The sequence below is a fragment of the Pipra filicauda genome, unplaced genomic scaffold (assembly GCF_003945595.2).
Source record: "Pipra filicauda isolate LSUMZ 115617 unplaced genomic scaffold, ASM394559v2 scaffold16_size7369187_pilon, whole genome shotgun sequence".
NCBI lineage: Eukaryota > Metazoa > Chordata > Aves > Passeriformes > Pipridae > Pipra > Pipra filicauda.
The window spans coordinates 5,788,835-5,806,192 of NW_024104207.1; the positions used below are offsets into that span (position 1 = coordinate 5,788,835).

The following is a 17,358-nucleotide window of genomic DNA, read 5'->3' on the forward strand; positions in this document are numbered from 1 at the left end:
TTCACACCATACATGCAATGAACATGACACATTGCTCTCCCTTCTCCCAGTTCCACATGAACCTAAATCACACTGGAACTATCTCAGTAAATAGTTCCCAACTAATCCAGAAGCTGTAAAATATGCCTTCTGTATGGAATCTCCTTCACTCCAAAACATTTTAACCTTTTTGCTACTGGTTCAGATTCACCACCATAAAGCTCTGTCATTTAAACAGATAAGGAACTGAAGAAAACAGTGCCTCTAACAATCTGTTATCTCCCATATGTGAAATGGAGCTTCTGACGATTACATAATCCCATTGTAAATTGCTTTCAAAAAATCCCCAGTAAGTGTTTCCAGAAAATTTAACTCTTGTACAAACAGAAGCCATCACCAGCACAGGCACAGCAGGTAGTCCCCTTAACCTACAAGGGTAATAAACCTTAGTAAAATCCTTCATGTGAAACAATGCCCATCTTTACTTAGTTCTCAATTACTGCTTTTATTACTCCTAGCTCCCTCCTACTGTTTATAGGAGGGGAAATGCTATTAGTGCACGTAAAGATGCATATAAACAGCTCTAAGATTAAGATTTTTCCCTTGCATGTGAATGAATGGTTGAACTCTGTTCAAGACTCTAAACCAAAGAAATTTATCATTTTCACCTTTCGATACTATCAAAATATGACAGTACCAATTCCCACAAAACCACACCATGAAGACTTATACCATTAGCATGAGACAAACAGAAGTGTTTAGGTTTCTAAAGAATGTTTGTTCATGCATCCCTTAGAGGATATAAAAAAGCAGACAGTTTTCAAGAAAAAATAAATGAATTCAAAAAGTTTCCTAAGACCAAGGAAGAACTATTTGTGAGTACTGAAAATGACAGTCTGGTGAGAAAGAGCATCCAGAGCCATCCAGAGATGGCAGCCCCTTCTGGTATTAGGGTTAAGGCAGAACCTCAGCCAAAAGAAGGAAAACACAAGAAAGCTTCTTGCAATCTTTATGTACTGTAACTGAGATTACGTCAAAGAATTTTATCCGGTCACCTCAAAAATCCAAGTACTACGTCTGACAACATATAAGTCTGATGTAAATTTTTGTTCAAAAGCAAAAATTAGCCAGATTGTCAGCATTTAATCTTTCAGTTCAGTATAAAGTTCTTGACAACGGTCTGTCATAGGTGCTTCAGAGCAAAGTGTTAAAAACAAAACAAAACACAAAGACAATGAAACAAAATTTCAATAAAAACTTCAAACCCAAATCCAACAAATGAAAACTTGGAGCTGAATTAATCATCTGGGAAAAAAATTTTCTCACTAATATTGGTTAGATAGCAATTAACCTACACTTCAGTTCTCATATTTACCTACTACGAAATTTTTAAAAACCTAGCTTTTATTTTATAAGTTTGTACTAAAAAAGCCACACCTTCTAAAAACTCCACTAGGCTCCTGGACTCAATCTCTTTGGAACACATTCAAACACAACACTACATTGTTCATAATGTAGAAAAAACTCTCAGTTCTCAATTTGTTGACTGAGTCAAGTGTCTAAATAGTTAACAATTAATATTAGATGCTACAAAGGAAAAAGTGCACCAACTATGCAATGTCACATTTGAAGACCTTTGCTTCCACAACATGAAGCTAGCAGGAACTTCAGAAGTTCTGAATAAAGATGGAGGATTTTCAACTTTTGTGTTTATTCACTGGCCAAGTATGAGTCCTTTTTTGTATGTTATGCAAAAAGATGGATTTACAAAGACTCATGAAAAGTAACACATTACTGGCCTTTTTTTAAAACTTTTTTAATGACTAGAAGTTGCACAATCTTTATCTAGCACAGCTATCTTACACTAGCCACAGAAAAAACCAAAACAAAATGCAAATAAGAAAAGCATGTATAGAATAAAGGGCAAGCTGTCTTTGAAACTCTATTCTCAGTGTTCACAGATACACAAGCAGACCAGAAACAGGCACTCTGAGGGAGAAAGGAAGAGAAAGTTCAGCCTTTCCTCCTCTTCATCATATTGTAAAGTCTGTGCAGAAGGGACCATAGGATTCAACTGGTAGCAATCTCAAAGGGTTGAGACACAAGGGATTGCACAGAGAAACAAAACCTATAAACAACTCTAGCTTCCAGTAGTATTTCCTGAGATCTGGAAGCTGGGCATTACATCCAGTCCTCCCAAAAGAAAGTCATCAAGAAGAAACCCAGAAGTTTTTCTTTCCTCGAAGTTTCTTGTGTCTATGGACAAATAAGCTACGTGAGGATGTCCAAGGTACTACAGACATAAATGTAAACAGCAAACTCTACAGGTTTGCCTTATATAACATCAGATTTCATTTGCTTGGCTAGTTGGTAAGGACTGTGAAAGACAGATGGTCCATAACAAAAAAAGTTCCAGGAACATATTTTAAATACACCAACAAAATTTCAGTCCACATTGATCTGTTTTGATTATGTTTGGGTATTGGTGTGTGTTACTAGTTTTCTACCTACAAAAATACCTATTTTCATTTTGCATTTCACTTCAACAAAGAACTCCAACCACAGCATTTCCCCCTCTGTAAAACCTTTGTTACTTCTAATATATAAAGTTGGGTACAGGAGAGCACAGTGTCTAATATAATGCCCCATAAAATTCCTTTACAACATCATGGTATAAATGCTAAAAACATTGTTTAGCATTTAGGATGACGGTGACACTTTTAAAAGCTTTTTAAAGCTGATACAAGTGCATTTTGTATTTCCTAACAATCTCTGAGGGAAGAAGGGAAGAGTAATCATGCTAACAGCACTTGTGCAGTACTGCTTCTTAAAAAACACCTACAATTAACTCCTATAAACGTTTCAGTATTGTAATTTAAATTATTCCTTGAGACATAACATACCTCCCAGCAATGACCACATCACCACCTACATCTCTTTTCTGAGTTACGCTTTCTATTCTAACCAACTCGTTACAATCTTTCATTTTTCATAATAGCAAAAGAATAGTTAAAAGAGTTTTTCACTGGATGAGTAAAAAGGAGCAGAGGGAAAAGAATTCAAATTACCATCAGGTGAACCAGGAAAAATTAAGAGGAAATAGTGTTTGCTAGAGATTTTCATTGTTTTCATAAATAAAAAACTAGGAAAACTCATAACATTTTTTGATGTCAAAATAAGGTAATTTGACATGAATCAGGATAAAAAAAACCCACTGAACTAAAAAACAAACAAACAAACAAACAAAAAAAAAAACCAAAAAAACCCAAACAAAAAACCCCACCAAAAAATAAAGGAGTACTGAAAAGTAAATGCAGCTTCTAAACTTTTATATACCATTTACTACAGTAGCATGGTAAGGACTAAGCCACTGGACTTTCCAAGTATATAAATAATCATAAATTAACATCAGAGACATACACACATACAAACACACAATTTAGGGAACTTTAAAAGCTGCTATTCTGTAATCAGTGCAAAGTTTTCCATCTATTTAGCTCAATATTTTGAAAGCAGCACTGTAAAATCAGTCTTTAATAATGATGAAAATCTCGCAAACCTGCTACGGTACCAATTTACCAAGTTCACCTTAAAAATTGCAAACACAACAAGGTCCAGCAATTAGTCTTTAAGAAAGAAAAGTTTACACAGCACAAATGAAATCACACCCATAAGAGAAAAGGCTCTGTAGCTGAGTTCGGGTAAATTTGATTTTTCTGTATTCTGCATTTCTGAGTTACAGATATTGCCAACGGAATCTCACTGAAAATATTCAGGAAGATAAAAATATTTTACAAAAGGATCATTCCAGAATCGGTTATGAAAATCAAAACCCTTAATAAAATAAAAAAGAACTATTACCAATCAATCAGAAATCAATATACTGAACTAAAACATTCTGCCACAACTTTTAATGGTCCAGAAAAAGCACTAAGAGTTAATGATATTAAGACAGAAGATTAAGACAGCTGATCTACTAAACAACAAATTGCTAGAATGAACAAGGGAATTAGTGGTCAGGAAACATCTGGTATTAAGTATTAAAAAAAAACTCAACAAAAACCAACACATCCCTGAAACACAGATTGCTGTGAAAGTATAAGGAGGTGTCATTATATGCTTTCCCTCTTGTAACAGCTTTTCACTTAAAGCATCTCTTAGTGTTTTTTCTTGAAGTCAAATATCCTATTAAAAGAGATCTTCGATCTGACCTCCAAAGGCAATTTTTGTGTTCTTACCACCTGATATCATACTGTATGAGGGCTCTAATTGCAAGAATATAAATTGTTAACACACTGCGGATTAACGAGGACTATATTCAGTTTGTATTTTTTTGTGTGTATGTGGCTGCTGAAAATCACTTGTGGGGTTTTCCTGCGTTGAAACAGGAAAACCTGCTATTCCATAAAGGAAATGAGAGATTGCTTACACACATTAATTGATATGATGGTCCTGAGCATCCCTGTTATTTCAGTCTCCTACTTTCAAAACACCTGTGTGAAGGACTTCACAAAACAGACTCCACACAGTATATCATGCCTACTCAATGGCAAAGCTGCTAACTGAGTAATGCAAGGTACTTTCATCTTCTCTCGTGTTACCACTCTCCAAAAGCAAAAGATGGAAACCACAAGTTTGTGATATACTTGAACAAAAATTAAGTAGAAAAATACTACTGGCAATGACTGCAATATTTTTGTCTTAAATCACAGTCACCTAAGCTTTATATGTTCTTTCCTCACTCAGCCTGAACTCTTTAAAACTTATACTGCCTTTTTTTTTAAAAAAAATAGATCCATGAACTTCAGTGGGTTTAACCACGATAAAGTTACAAACGCTCTGGAAGACACGAGTCTGATTAACAACAGCATGTCTGATTTGAAGTTCAAATTACAAGAATAAAATTTAATGAATACATATCAGATGTCGTATCAGATTAGAAACAGTGTAACTTACCCCAATTTTTCTTTTTCTTCAGCATCTGCATTTACTGTGGGATTTTCAATTTCTTTAATCTTCTCCTCCTCTTTATCTTCCAGTTTGGTTTCATCTTCAGTTTTGATTACATTTAAGTCCTTTTCTTGATCAGGCTGAGTATACACAGAATCTGGCAAATTTTTTTTGTTTCCCTAGGATAATAAAACCTTTAGTTAACTCATAAGGTGAAAACAAAAGATTTAAGAAAAGGCAGACAAAACACACTGAAGCTGTAAGAGCAAAAGAACCCCTGGAGTCTGGGACTTGGCCTAAAATTACAGCACCTCTGCTGTTTTTCCTTCTGAAAATCTTAAGCTAAATCTAACAAACTTCAAAGTTGCAGCCAGTCACAATGATACAGGCATGCAGCTCTTAGACCTGGACCGTAAAGCAATCCCCAAGAGAAACACTCCAGAAAGTATGTTTTCACTTGGGCTGCAGAGATATCAGTACTGGTCCATCTGGAATTCACCCCGGAGAATACCAGCATACAGCTGGCTGCCACTTCTATGCAGAAGCATTACAATTGTGTTGCACACTGACTTGGGGAGCTACACCGGTTCCACAGCAACTGCTAGGCCTGTACAGTGCAGCACATCAGTTTATTGCCCTGAACTTCCTTTGCTAAAGCCATTAAGTCAACACTGGATTTTGAAAAGCTATAAAGATTAGTCTCTCTGGACCACTGAACTACATTAGACCATGCGTACATCGTATGGCCCAGGTCTTCGTACAGCTTCACTTGTTTCACTGGAACACTGAGTTAAAATCAAAATTTAGGAGGACTTAAAAGCATAGCTAAATGCACAATAAAAGTATCAGCACTGTAGGTTAGTTGTGAGTGTGCACTATCCATATAAAGATAAAGCCGCACACTAATTAGTCTCCACTTAATGTGGGAGTTCCCCAAACAAGTGGAACGTTAGAGCTGCTTCCTAACAAGTCAGACACCATGATCACCCTAAAGCAGACACCTAGGGATAAATATAGCTCAAATGTGTTGTTCGGAATTAGGTTTACAGCAAGTTTTTGTCTTATTTTAAATCCATTACAGAGATTTCAATCTTTACAGTAAGTCATGGTGACTACACACCAGCTGACTTTATAAGCAAGACATAACATGAACTTTAGAATATATTACCAGAACAGAGGGCTTATCGTTTTCTTTACTTTCATTATCATTCTCAGCTAACTTTTTTTCTTCCTGTTGTACTACTGCTGCTTCCTCCTGCTTGCGCTCATCCTTGTCCACTTTTGTATCTTTTGCATCCTGCTCTGGTTCTTCACGCATCTTCAACTCTTTTTCTTTTTCACAGTCTTTACAAGGCTTGTTCGTCACTTTCTCTGGCAATGCCATTTGAAATTCGATGTTAGCTGATGTACAATACTCTTCAAAACCATAGAGATATCTAAAAGAGAAAAACTGCCTGTGATAAGCAAGTTTTATTCAAGAAGGAACATGTTATCTAGAGAGGCTAAACATGAACTATATGTTTAACACCTAAAAAACTGCATTATAACCAAAAAGTTATGGACTTTATGTATATTATCACTAGCACAGGATCGCTTCAGTTCATTCTACTGCTGTTTTTAGCACAAACTTCATAGCTTTACTACTTACTTTCTGTATGCACATTTAACATTATATCCTGCAGCTGAATTCAATACAGGGATTCCAAGATCTTGATAAACTTGCTTCCACACTGCTCCACTTTCAATCTGTTAAAGAAAATGAAGTAATTGTTTTTGAATTAACTCACTGACACAAGACTAAGGCAACAAAGTTTATAACTTTGGAAAATAAACATAAGTAATTTCCTTCGATCTATAAAATTACTATTTATCACACAGTATTTCACTGTAATGCAAGCTGTAGTCTAAGTAATTACTTTAAGCAATTTAGCATTGCAATAAGCCACAGCAGGCTTTCCTCTCCAGGTGGCAATAAAACAAAGAAAATATAAAGATCAGAAAAATCAGTACATCACTTTTGTTTTATGTTTAAAGTAATTCTTAACTATCACGGCTAGAATTTTAATTAAATTGGAAAGAAAAAAAATTCAAAGTGTTAACAATACTTATCCCTGCCAGTACTGCACCAAAACAGTGGCTACCAGTCTTTCATTACATCCTTAATACACCCTTCCGTGACAAAGTTCCATGACAGTGTGATATGCTCATTTCTAGCCATCCGTGAAGGTAGAGCAGATGTACTGCAATACTCAAATACTACATCCTCTCTTGTATATCAGAAAGGTGTCACTGCACAAACATACCTCCTCAACTGACAGGCTAAATTTATGGGAAGCAGTTCAAAGCACTAACAGAATCTGCTTGGCCATGAATTCCATATGTTTCAATTACTCCTCCGAGACCAATCCCAATCAGAACATTCTTCTATATACTGCCCAGAATAAACAGAAAGGGTCTCACAACAGACCTTAAACTAAATTATTTGTCTTTGAGATTTTATTGAGCAGTGACTCCTTTCACTTTGAGGTAACATATCAGGAACTATTTGTCAGATAAAGGTATCACAAAAACACACATACTGGCTGATTTTATGCAGCAATAATTAAAAATGCTGAGTAGATGTAATTTATTTAGACTACAACTAGTTTCTCATTCATGTTAAAGTATAGTTTTTACAGAGCTACAGGGTGTCTTACATAGACACAGTACTCAACTTTCATACAACTGAAGCTTCTGTCTAAGAGGAGCTCCTGTGTTCTTCTCTATCACTACTTCCCAGAATAATAAACAATTAATTACTTCACGATAATAAATACCATCCTCAGATTTTATGGCTTTGAAATACTCATCATACTAATACTCACATTATCAAATCCTCCAAGCTTGTGTACTAGTCTGAATAATTTGAAGAGATTCAAATTTCTATATCCTAATACAGGTCGCTTGTTAATAGGAGTGCCTGGGAACAAAGACAGTTATTATGGTGTTTTGAAGAACTTTTTTTTTTCAGAATAACTTGAAATCCACATCATATGCAATACTACACTATTAAATAGAGTATTGTAAACCCCACCTCACGTATCTGGTACTCTCTCTTCATGAAACTAAAACTCAAAGAGTTTTAATTACTGAACTACAGAGAAAATGGGTTATGTTACTTAATACATATTTATGCATTCTTCCATATATTACTGAACACGCAGAAATGATACAACTTTTCTTGCTACCTGTATTATTTTTATTTCACCCACCGAAACATCTACATCTAAAAACACCAGCACAGTCCTTTCACTGCAACAAAACAAACATACCACAAAACAAAACAAAAACAAACAAACATCAAACACCCCAAACAAAACAAACACCACCAACAACAAACAAACAAAAAACCCAACCCTCCCCAGGAACAATTCCACAATGCTCCAAAGAGCTGACACCTCCTATGCTACTGTACTAGCAGTAGCTAGAACTTCATCATCTTTTGTGAACCATTCCTCAATTCATCTTCACATGGCATTAAAAAAAGATGCTACTTTAACCAGTTATATAAGTAATTTAAATACAAACACCCTCACCTCTGCCAACAGACTCTATACTTTTCTTGCAGCGTCTAAATACCTGATAAAGATTTAATATAGCGAATGGCACTGGCTTTTAAAAGCGTTTCAATCTACTTTACAGATGATGTTCATGCATTTAAGTGATCGGGATTTCCAAAAGAAAATTAGTACAAAGTAAATGCTTTTTTCCATGATCTGAAAAGCGGAGGGGGGTGTCAATAAATTTTATTTTATTTAAGTATTTTAAATTTATTAAACTGAGCATATAAACTAATATGATTGAGGAGATTAAATGTTTGATTATACAAACTATAAGTACACAGCAGAAAATACAATAGGATGTGTAAAATATAACAGGATATATGTGGATATTCTCATTCATGTTTTTGTGAAAGCAAAAATAAGGGACTGTATTTCAGGAAATGAATCAAGTGACAGCCTCATCTTCTAAATCTTGGGGAAGTCAGAAGGGATGAATACAGTCTCCCTCTTTCCAAAACTACTGTAAAGCACTACTAGTTTACAGATTCAATTTTTAAAGTATTGCTAATTAAAACGCCTACCTCTGTCTTCCATGAACTTGTACAATTGCTGAAGAAAGTTCTCTCGTTCTTCAGGAAATGGCTCTATTTCCTCCTGTTTAAAGCAATGCAGACAAGAAAATTATCACCATTTTGAGTTACAGGTCATTATTAAGAAATGTATTGCAGTGATAATTTAGGTTCAGATGTTTGTTTTACTGTGGTCAGCAACAGTATTATTATACAAAGAGACACATGTTCTCAGTGCTATGCCAGGTGAAAGTACATTTTATAAACTACAAACAGTGTTTCAAAATATATAAAACACTGACTGTAAACACACATTGAAATTGGATTTTTGATTGATCACTGAAGTATCATAAGTGATACCACAAATCAAGATGCGTTCTCAATTTTGTCCATTTATGCAGAGAGTCTGGGAGACAGCACTGTGAATGATCAAGAGATTGTATCAGAAACCTCAGCTCTATTAACTGCAGTTAAGTGACTCCTTGATTCCTGGATAGACTAGACACTTTCAGAGACAAAGTGAAAGAGAAAACGGTGCTTTCACTTTCTTAGGAGTTCTAATCCACTGTGCTGGCAAACCTCAGGCAATGGCACTGCATGCATACTGCCATCGGGCACCAACTGAACACACGGTGAGCAGGATCAATGCAGAACTGAAGTAACAATGGATATTTTGGAAGTTCAGTTCATTGCACTAATAAAACTTTGTATTAGATTTACTTAGATTAATCAACAGTGGAGTTTAAAAACAAAGCACTATGGCTTATTTTATAACACCTCATAATTTCCTTAGGAAACGGGACTTGCCACTAGCTGCAGCAATATGATATTAATATAATCAAATTCTTAGGGAATTCTGATGACTGAGCTACTTCAAAACAATACGCCAAATACGAGTTGATTAATTTTTAATACTACCTGTAATGTTTCTAAAAATAACTAGTTATTCAGCAACCTGAAATAAATTATTTTTCCTTAGTGTATTTTCATTCCGTGTTTATCATTTCCATTCTTCAACAGTCTCCTTGTACTAAATATTAAAGCTTCACCTACCCTGAAGCAAAGGGACAAAAGACATTGCCTTTAAAGTAATACCAAGACAGTTGAGAAGTCAGCAGAAACAGAATATCATTACTAAACAGAATTGGGAAAAACATACACACACAAACAAAAACAAACCCCAGACATCTACTGAAGCTATTTAATAAAGAGACGGATGGCTGAAAATAAGGTCAAGAAACGTTACGACTAATAGTCATAGTAAGGGAGTAAGGATTTTTCCTTATCCTATACTTTCTCTTCAATGCACTTGGATGACAAATCAGAGCAAACAGGCAAAAAATTAAGAACCAGTATTCACAATATGCTGAAACAGTTGTCCTTTAGGTATAATTATCAACACAAGAACATTCACATTCCACAGGCCATAAAGAACAAATTACACGAGTGGAATCTAACACCAAAACTGTATCATTTTCATTTGTTTTAACAGCAGGTACTCGGAAAGGACTTTTACCAGCATCTGCTGGATCATGGAAAAGAGATCATGAGCAGCTATTTGGGTTACCCATATTCCTTAACAACAAGAAAAAAACTCGCCATAAGAAAATAGTCCCACAGAGCATTTAGGAGAGGAGTGTGGGCTGTCACTGAACAAAACCTGCAGGAAACCCAATGAAGTTTTGTAGAAGGAATGTATGCTTTCTAAATATAGGGGGAACTGAGATAAAGGTGATGAAGAGGCTGACACTCCTTTCTCACTATAAAAAATCCACAGCAAGTGAATAATATTCATTAATTTTCCCAATAGAGAATACAGCAACTTTCTGAGAAAGTGTGCTAAGGGGAAAAGCTTAAGATCCTGCATGCCTCTGAAAAGGATTTACACTTTCTCAGAATGTCTACAGAATCAGTATGTATTCTACCCTACCAATAATATCTGTTAATCTCTGAACATATACAGAATGCCTTAATCAAGAAGTTAGACAAGAAGGTTTCCTCGATAATGGTTCAAAGCAGGCATGTCACATTCTCTCATATTTACTTATTTTCAAGTTAGACAACCAGAGTTCTAGCAGGTCACTCTGCAGTCTCTAATGTATCTGTCTATGTTAAAAAAGGTAAAAGAAAGTGGTTTTTATGTAGGATAATGAAATCCAGTAAAACAGCAACATGCTTTTTGAAACACAAAATTTGCACAGTATTATAGGCCAGCACTAGAAAAGAGGGTCTTTGCCAACTCTTTTATCTACCATCAGATTTCATAAAGGAAAGGAAGGACATTTTCCAGTCTCTTTCATTTGAAAAAAAAAATGCAACTCCTCTTCTAATGAGAGAAGTACAGAGGATTTTCATGTCAATTCCTATCTAAATAGGATGGAAGAATCTCTACAGATACGTGAGACATATGCTCACACAGAATCCTATAGATCTCTTACATATGTAAGATAGGAGTATCTATATTTAAAGCCTGTGGTGACATATGTAAAAGCTTGGGTTTTTTGTATTGTTTTGCTCTGGTTCATAGACAGTAGGACCACATGGATGGCCTGAGAGCCACCAATGAGAATGTTTCAGGTCCTGGAAAGCACTAGAACAACCTGCAGGTGAGTAACAAAGTCCCAAGAGCAGGCCCACAGGTTTGAGAAGAGATGCTGCTTGATAACCAGGAAGTCACAGGTACAAACAAAAATAAAGAGAGAAGTCTGCAGAAATTGCACAAAGATGAGTGGAAAGAAGGCACACATGCCACTGACCACTGAAGAGAGAAGAAAAACAGAAGGGGAAAAAAAGAAAAAAAAAATTTTGTTTTTTAGAAGCCTCCTAGTCCGACAGGTGACTGAAATCACCGGATACTGGAAAAGAAATTATCACAAGAGATGTCACAGTAAATATCAAAATATTGGCCCGAGATGAAATCTTTATGTCTAGCACATGGAAAGACTAGCTCAAACAACATCACATGCAACTAAGAAGAGCTCAAGCTCCTTAAGAGAGAGTATACAAAGGGTACAAGGTCAAATATTTACAAATGCTGTAGCTAATGGCTCCATATTTTTCACCTAAAGGTAGAGAGGGAATGGTAACTACATAAAGATCATGTGTTACCCTGCATAGGTACCAACCTATCTACATTCATCATGGCCATAGCTGAACGTGAACCTGCTCTAAAAGTTCAGGAACTGTACTGAGCCCAAGGAAGAACTACTTGCTTCTCAAAATACTATGCAAAGCACAGTCCCTTTCAAACTGGGTTTTATAACTTTTGGTCAGGGCTGAATAATCTACTCTGAGTTTAAAGAAGAGGCAGAATGAAATTACCAGCATGGTAATTTCATAAGTGGCAAAATCATAACTTCACACCTTTGCAGTCTCCCAATAAATCTTGAAGAAATGAATGAGTAAAAGATGGAATACCATCTTCTGGTATGCCAGAGCCTCAATCTCCAGGGAGGATGTATTGAGAGAAGGACTCTAACATCATTTAAACCAGTTCAGTTTCTCCTTTACAATTCCACTGTCAATGGGATACAAAGTCTCCTGCATTACTGGCCCTTGCTTAACAAATTAGAGAACAAGTGATTATGGGCACATAGAGATTCTGAGTACCACAAGAAGACAGAGGAATTAAAACATTCAAAAGCCTCTCTTTCAGCCTCTCAGCCACTTTTTTTCTGGATAGGAGGCTGGGAGGAAATAACAAATAATTAGAAAACCAAGCATGAGGTAGGACTTCTTACTTACAGAACCCAAAAAGAGCAGAAAGTAGAAGTGGAGTGCATGGGCTAATGCCTTGATTGAAAGCTCTTTTGCTTCTTTACATCAGGGTAGCCAGAAAGATAGCTTGCAGTGAAGCAATTCTTCAGTAGACCAGGATAAGAGAGAGGTACTCAACAATGCCTATGTTAACATCTTAAATGTTCCCTAATGTTAAAAAGGCTTACTTAAATATTACAGCCTTGCTAATTTTTATCAGCTGTCTGTCTGTGCCCTTTAACTTCACTTGCCTCTTCCTCACTGCTGTTATCCTCTTTTTCTTTTTCATCCTCTTCCTCTTCTTCAGCTTCACTGCTGGAGCTGTCTTCTTTCAATTCTGTTTTCCAGTTACTAGGAACAGTTCTGTTTTTACGGAATTCAAGGGCTTGGTCAAAAGCTGTAAAAGGACCAGCACTTGTTAACACTGCAGGAAGTATCAGCTTGACCACATATTTTAATAAGGAAACAGTAGTCAGTGGGGAAGGGGAGAAGAAGGAAAGACTGCTAATTAACAATTCCACCCCCAAATTCAAAGAACCTCAACAACCACTCCCTGTTGTCCATCCTTACTTGTCTTACCCAGCTAAACTGGCCTAGTGCTCTCTGCACATCAAGTCATTCAGAGCTATTACTGGTATTATTACCATGTTAGTGTCTATAGACAAATAAGGATCTTCTGCACAGGACATGTATGAAAATTTAATTGAGAAAATCCCTATCCAACAGGTTTACATAGCAGTTTATATATATCAAACAGGGAGGACAAGGAGGATTAAACAAGCCAAAGCTAATTCTAAGAGTTTCATCACAAAACTTAAACTTTCAAATTAATTCACAATTACAAATTCTTGACAGTCCATAAAGGCAACTTACTTGCAACTATGAGGGGTACTATGGTGAGAATAATTCTATGAAGATCTAAAGCAAATAGATATATACTAAAATAACCTATAAAGCCAACATGTGCTGTACAATTACATCCTTTGTTTAGCACATCTCTACGCTTGAAACAAGTGTGGTAGGTGGGGGGAGGCATGTTGGTTTTTGTGAGTTTTGTTAGATTTTATTTGTTTTAAAAAAGTCCCTCTAGCTTTTCAAAAGTGTTTTTCTTCAATACACTATTCTATAGGAAAAGATCCTGTATTTTAGCATTTTTAAGACATGAACCAATCTGCCATAAATTTAGACCAATTTATGTAATTGAGTAAATACATACACGTGTGTTTTCTCATAGAAAGTTATTTTTACCTTGTTTTAACAAAGCGTCAGGCTTTGGTGAAGTTTCACTAATCTCCCGGACATCTTTTCTTGGCACAGAAGTGCTAGATAATTTAGAAAGCGTTAAAAAAAATTACAATATTTTAAAGGTAAACTAAGAGTATAATACAGAGCTATCACTTAGACTACAACACACTTAAAAATATACATAAGCAGCATATGGAATATATCTTGACAATTCTATAGTGTTAGTCTGGTACAGTATTAGTCAGAGGATTAAAAAAAATATTTCTACATGAAATTGGTTTGACCACCTATATGCATTCACTGCGTACTAAAGAAAGCGTGCCACTTCCACAAACAAGTAGTTTCTGGAGTCTCCTAAATATATAACACTTAACAAAAATCTCACATTAATTTAATGCTAATTTAAAACCCTACTTCGCTTAAAGCATAAGTAAGTATTAGTATAAATTGCCAGTATGAAACTAAAGACTTACAAACTGAAAGAACAAAGCACTTTCTAATTTCTACTGTGGCTATAACCAAGGAAGCAAATCTGAACTGCAGCTCTGGGGACTTGGGGGTAGGTGTGTGCTCATGTGCACACACATCTTGTGTGTATTTCTTTGGAGATGTGCACTGATGCCTGAAAAACTATCAAATGGTAAAGGATAGCCTAGACTTAGTAAGTAATTAAACAAAGCTTAAATATTTCAATTTCCTTTCTGCAAAACATTCTGTTAAACTGAACCAAGCCAAACCGCAATTTTGAAAATAAAAACTAAAACCTAGAAAAAGAATTCTATTGTCATGAGCTTAAGAACACAAAGTTTGTTACTCTGTTGCAAACGTCATACAGTCTGGTTTTCCACATTTCTCTATTATTTTTCCTACTTCGAGTAGTATTGCTGCTCTTTTCAAGGAACGTGATAAGATGCAGTTGCTGTCTAGTCTGAGATAAACATATGCTTTACTACCTCCAAACAAGAAAGAGGATTTCTGTGCGTGCACGCGGTGTACGTGCGTGCATGCACGCAGCCCCACCCACCCTTCTGTAGCTGGATCAGCTTATGGCCCACATCCCTGAAAAGCAGCGCTCTATTCCAACCACAGCAGGAAAGAGTCTCCAGCCATTACTGAAGTCATGTAATCCTGCTTTGTTTGCCACAATTGTGACAATGAAATTAAAACTAAGACAGATAGATTTATCACCCCATTATTAATAATGGCAAAGTTCAAGACTAATTTAGTTACTGTTAACAGTTTTTTAAACATTAGAAAAATCTTGGCAAATTTACTGAGCTTACTGACGTTTATTAATATTTTACCCAACACAACTCATACTACATTTTACTTGACTGGTATAAATTCAGTTCAGTTATCAAACTCTACATTCCTACTTACAATTTGCCATCCTTGAACGAGCGAACGAGAATATTGTCTTTTTTCACTGCAATATCATCACTACAATCTGGACAAACCACCTGCAAAAATATTACAAATGCAAAGTTTAGAGAGAAAAGGTAAAAACAAGAGAGTAATAGTATATACCAATGCTACTCAAAAAGCTTTTGGGCCCATTTCTCTTTAGCAACCCTAAGATGGGACCAACTGAGATCCCTCAAAACACAGGAGTGATGACCTCCTGAAATTACTGAATGCATGAGTTCATGCTCGCTTCCTGGAGGGAACTGACAGCTGCTGCCAGAGATATAAGAATAGCATTCTGACAAAAGGTAAGTATCTGCCATGCCACTATAGCTTTTTATAGTCCTCATCCTAAAAGGACAAGAAATGCCACAAATACTGCCATTTGAGTTAGAGACTACTTCTGAAAACTTCCAGAAATGGCAAGGATGTAATCACAGACAGTTTCAAAAACAAAGGTTTACAGGATTTATGAAATTGAATTTTATAATGGAAGACTTGTAAGTCATCTACCTAGGAGAGAAGAGTGGCTCGAGTACAAGTATTATGATAGGTTCTTTAATTCAAGAAGTAGACTAATCAAGTCTAGCATTGAGACATTATTTTTTTGCAATTTTAAAAGCTATTTAAGTTTTGTTAAACCAGTTTTTTAATTAAAAAGCTTCAGAAATTTATTTTAAAAATATATCTCTATTGAATTTCCAGAGTTATAGAACAGAAAAGCAACCCTCTTCATCACTCATCTCTCTTCTCTCAAAACATGTGTAGTTCCCTGAAAGTTAGGAAAATTATGGCTGCTGTGAAACCCCAAGGAGGAGCAAATGACTTTAGCCATAATTTAGCCCAGGTAAATACCTCTTCTTACATCAACTGTTGCCTTCTCAAACTCCTAGCTCTTTAAAGATGGAGAAAGACCCTTCAGGCTTTAGCTATAGGTTTTCTAGAAGCATCAAGATCTTAGAAATCCATTCAGAGGTTGGAAAACAGCTTACCACAACCTCATCTAGTGCCTTTACATCAAGCAACATCACCTCAATTTTGCCTGAATGCAAAAGAAACTCCACTGGAGTCACAGGAGGATGAAAGAGATGATCCTATGTAAACTCAATTTTCTGAAAATGCTGCAGGCAGATTTCCTCACTACAACTTCCAAAAGCCTTTAAGTACACATTAAAACTAAGCTGTGCTATAAAGCTTGCTAAATCACACTCTTTGACATAAGAAACAACTGTCAGGCCTTTTTACAATTACAATTAGTCATTGTACTCACCACTTCCCCCCAGAACCCACAAAAACAAGCAAACAAAGAAACTAAAAACACCCAACCCAAACATGAAAGAAGGATTAAAACAATGTCAATCATCGAGTTTTAACAGTTATTTTTACCAAATTTAGAACCTCTACAGTTTTAGATTTGTAAGAGCTGTTTATAGGGCTGATATCCAAAGCACTCAGTTTCCACTACTAATCTTAATTGTTACTTGCTGTAAAGGTTTAGACTAATCCCTTAACTTCTTTTCACATAATAAACTTGCACAAAGTCCTCTGTGCTTATACACAAAGCATATCAGTACACATAACGAAGTAATGCTGATACACATTCTTCAGCATATTAAACCTCAATTTTCATTGGATTATTCACATAATTACACTTACCATAATATAAAGTTAATGCAAAATTTATCAGTAATAAGATAAGATTACTTTGTTGATACAGTAGGGTAACCTGCTTACAAGGTAAAATAGCTGAGAGGCATAGCTACTGGGGAGGGGATTATAACAAAAAACCCCACAAAAACAAAAAAATCTCAAACCAATATGATGCAGAGCTATAAACCTGATTACTAAAGTAAGAGTTAATCTAGGATAAGCTATTTTAGCGTTAACAAGCTTCACCCTCAAACTTTATCCCC

General features: G+C 35.7%; 1 protein-coding gene across 1 annotated transcript in view; it reads right to left on the reverse strand.

The window, feature by feature from the left end:
• The window catches only part of ARID4B (AT-rich interaction domain 4B), a 90,177-nt gene that overhangs the window by 24,937 nt on the left and 47,882 nt on the right, over positions 1–17,358 (reverse strand). Inside the window, exons 10-17 of the mRNA XM_039379566.1 lie at positions 15,422–15,501; positions 14,045–14,118; positions 13,048–13,193; positions 9,053–9,125; positions 7,794–7,888; positions 6,578–6,675; positions 6,098–6,365; positions 4,936–5,108 (exon numbers count right to left, since the gene is read on the reverse strand). Coding sequence (XP_039235500.1) covers positions 4,936–5,108; positions 6,098–6,365; positions 6,578–6,675; positions 7,794–7,888; positions 9,053–9,125; positions 13,048–13,193; positions 14,045–14,118; positions 15,422–15,501 — 1,007 coding nt within the window. The remainder of the gene's footprint in view (positions 1–4,935; positions 5,109–6,097; positions 6,366–6,577; positions 6,676–7,793; positions 7,889–9,052; positions 9,126–13,047; positions 13,194–14,044; positions 14,119–15,421; positions 15,502–17,358) is intronic.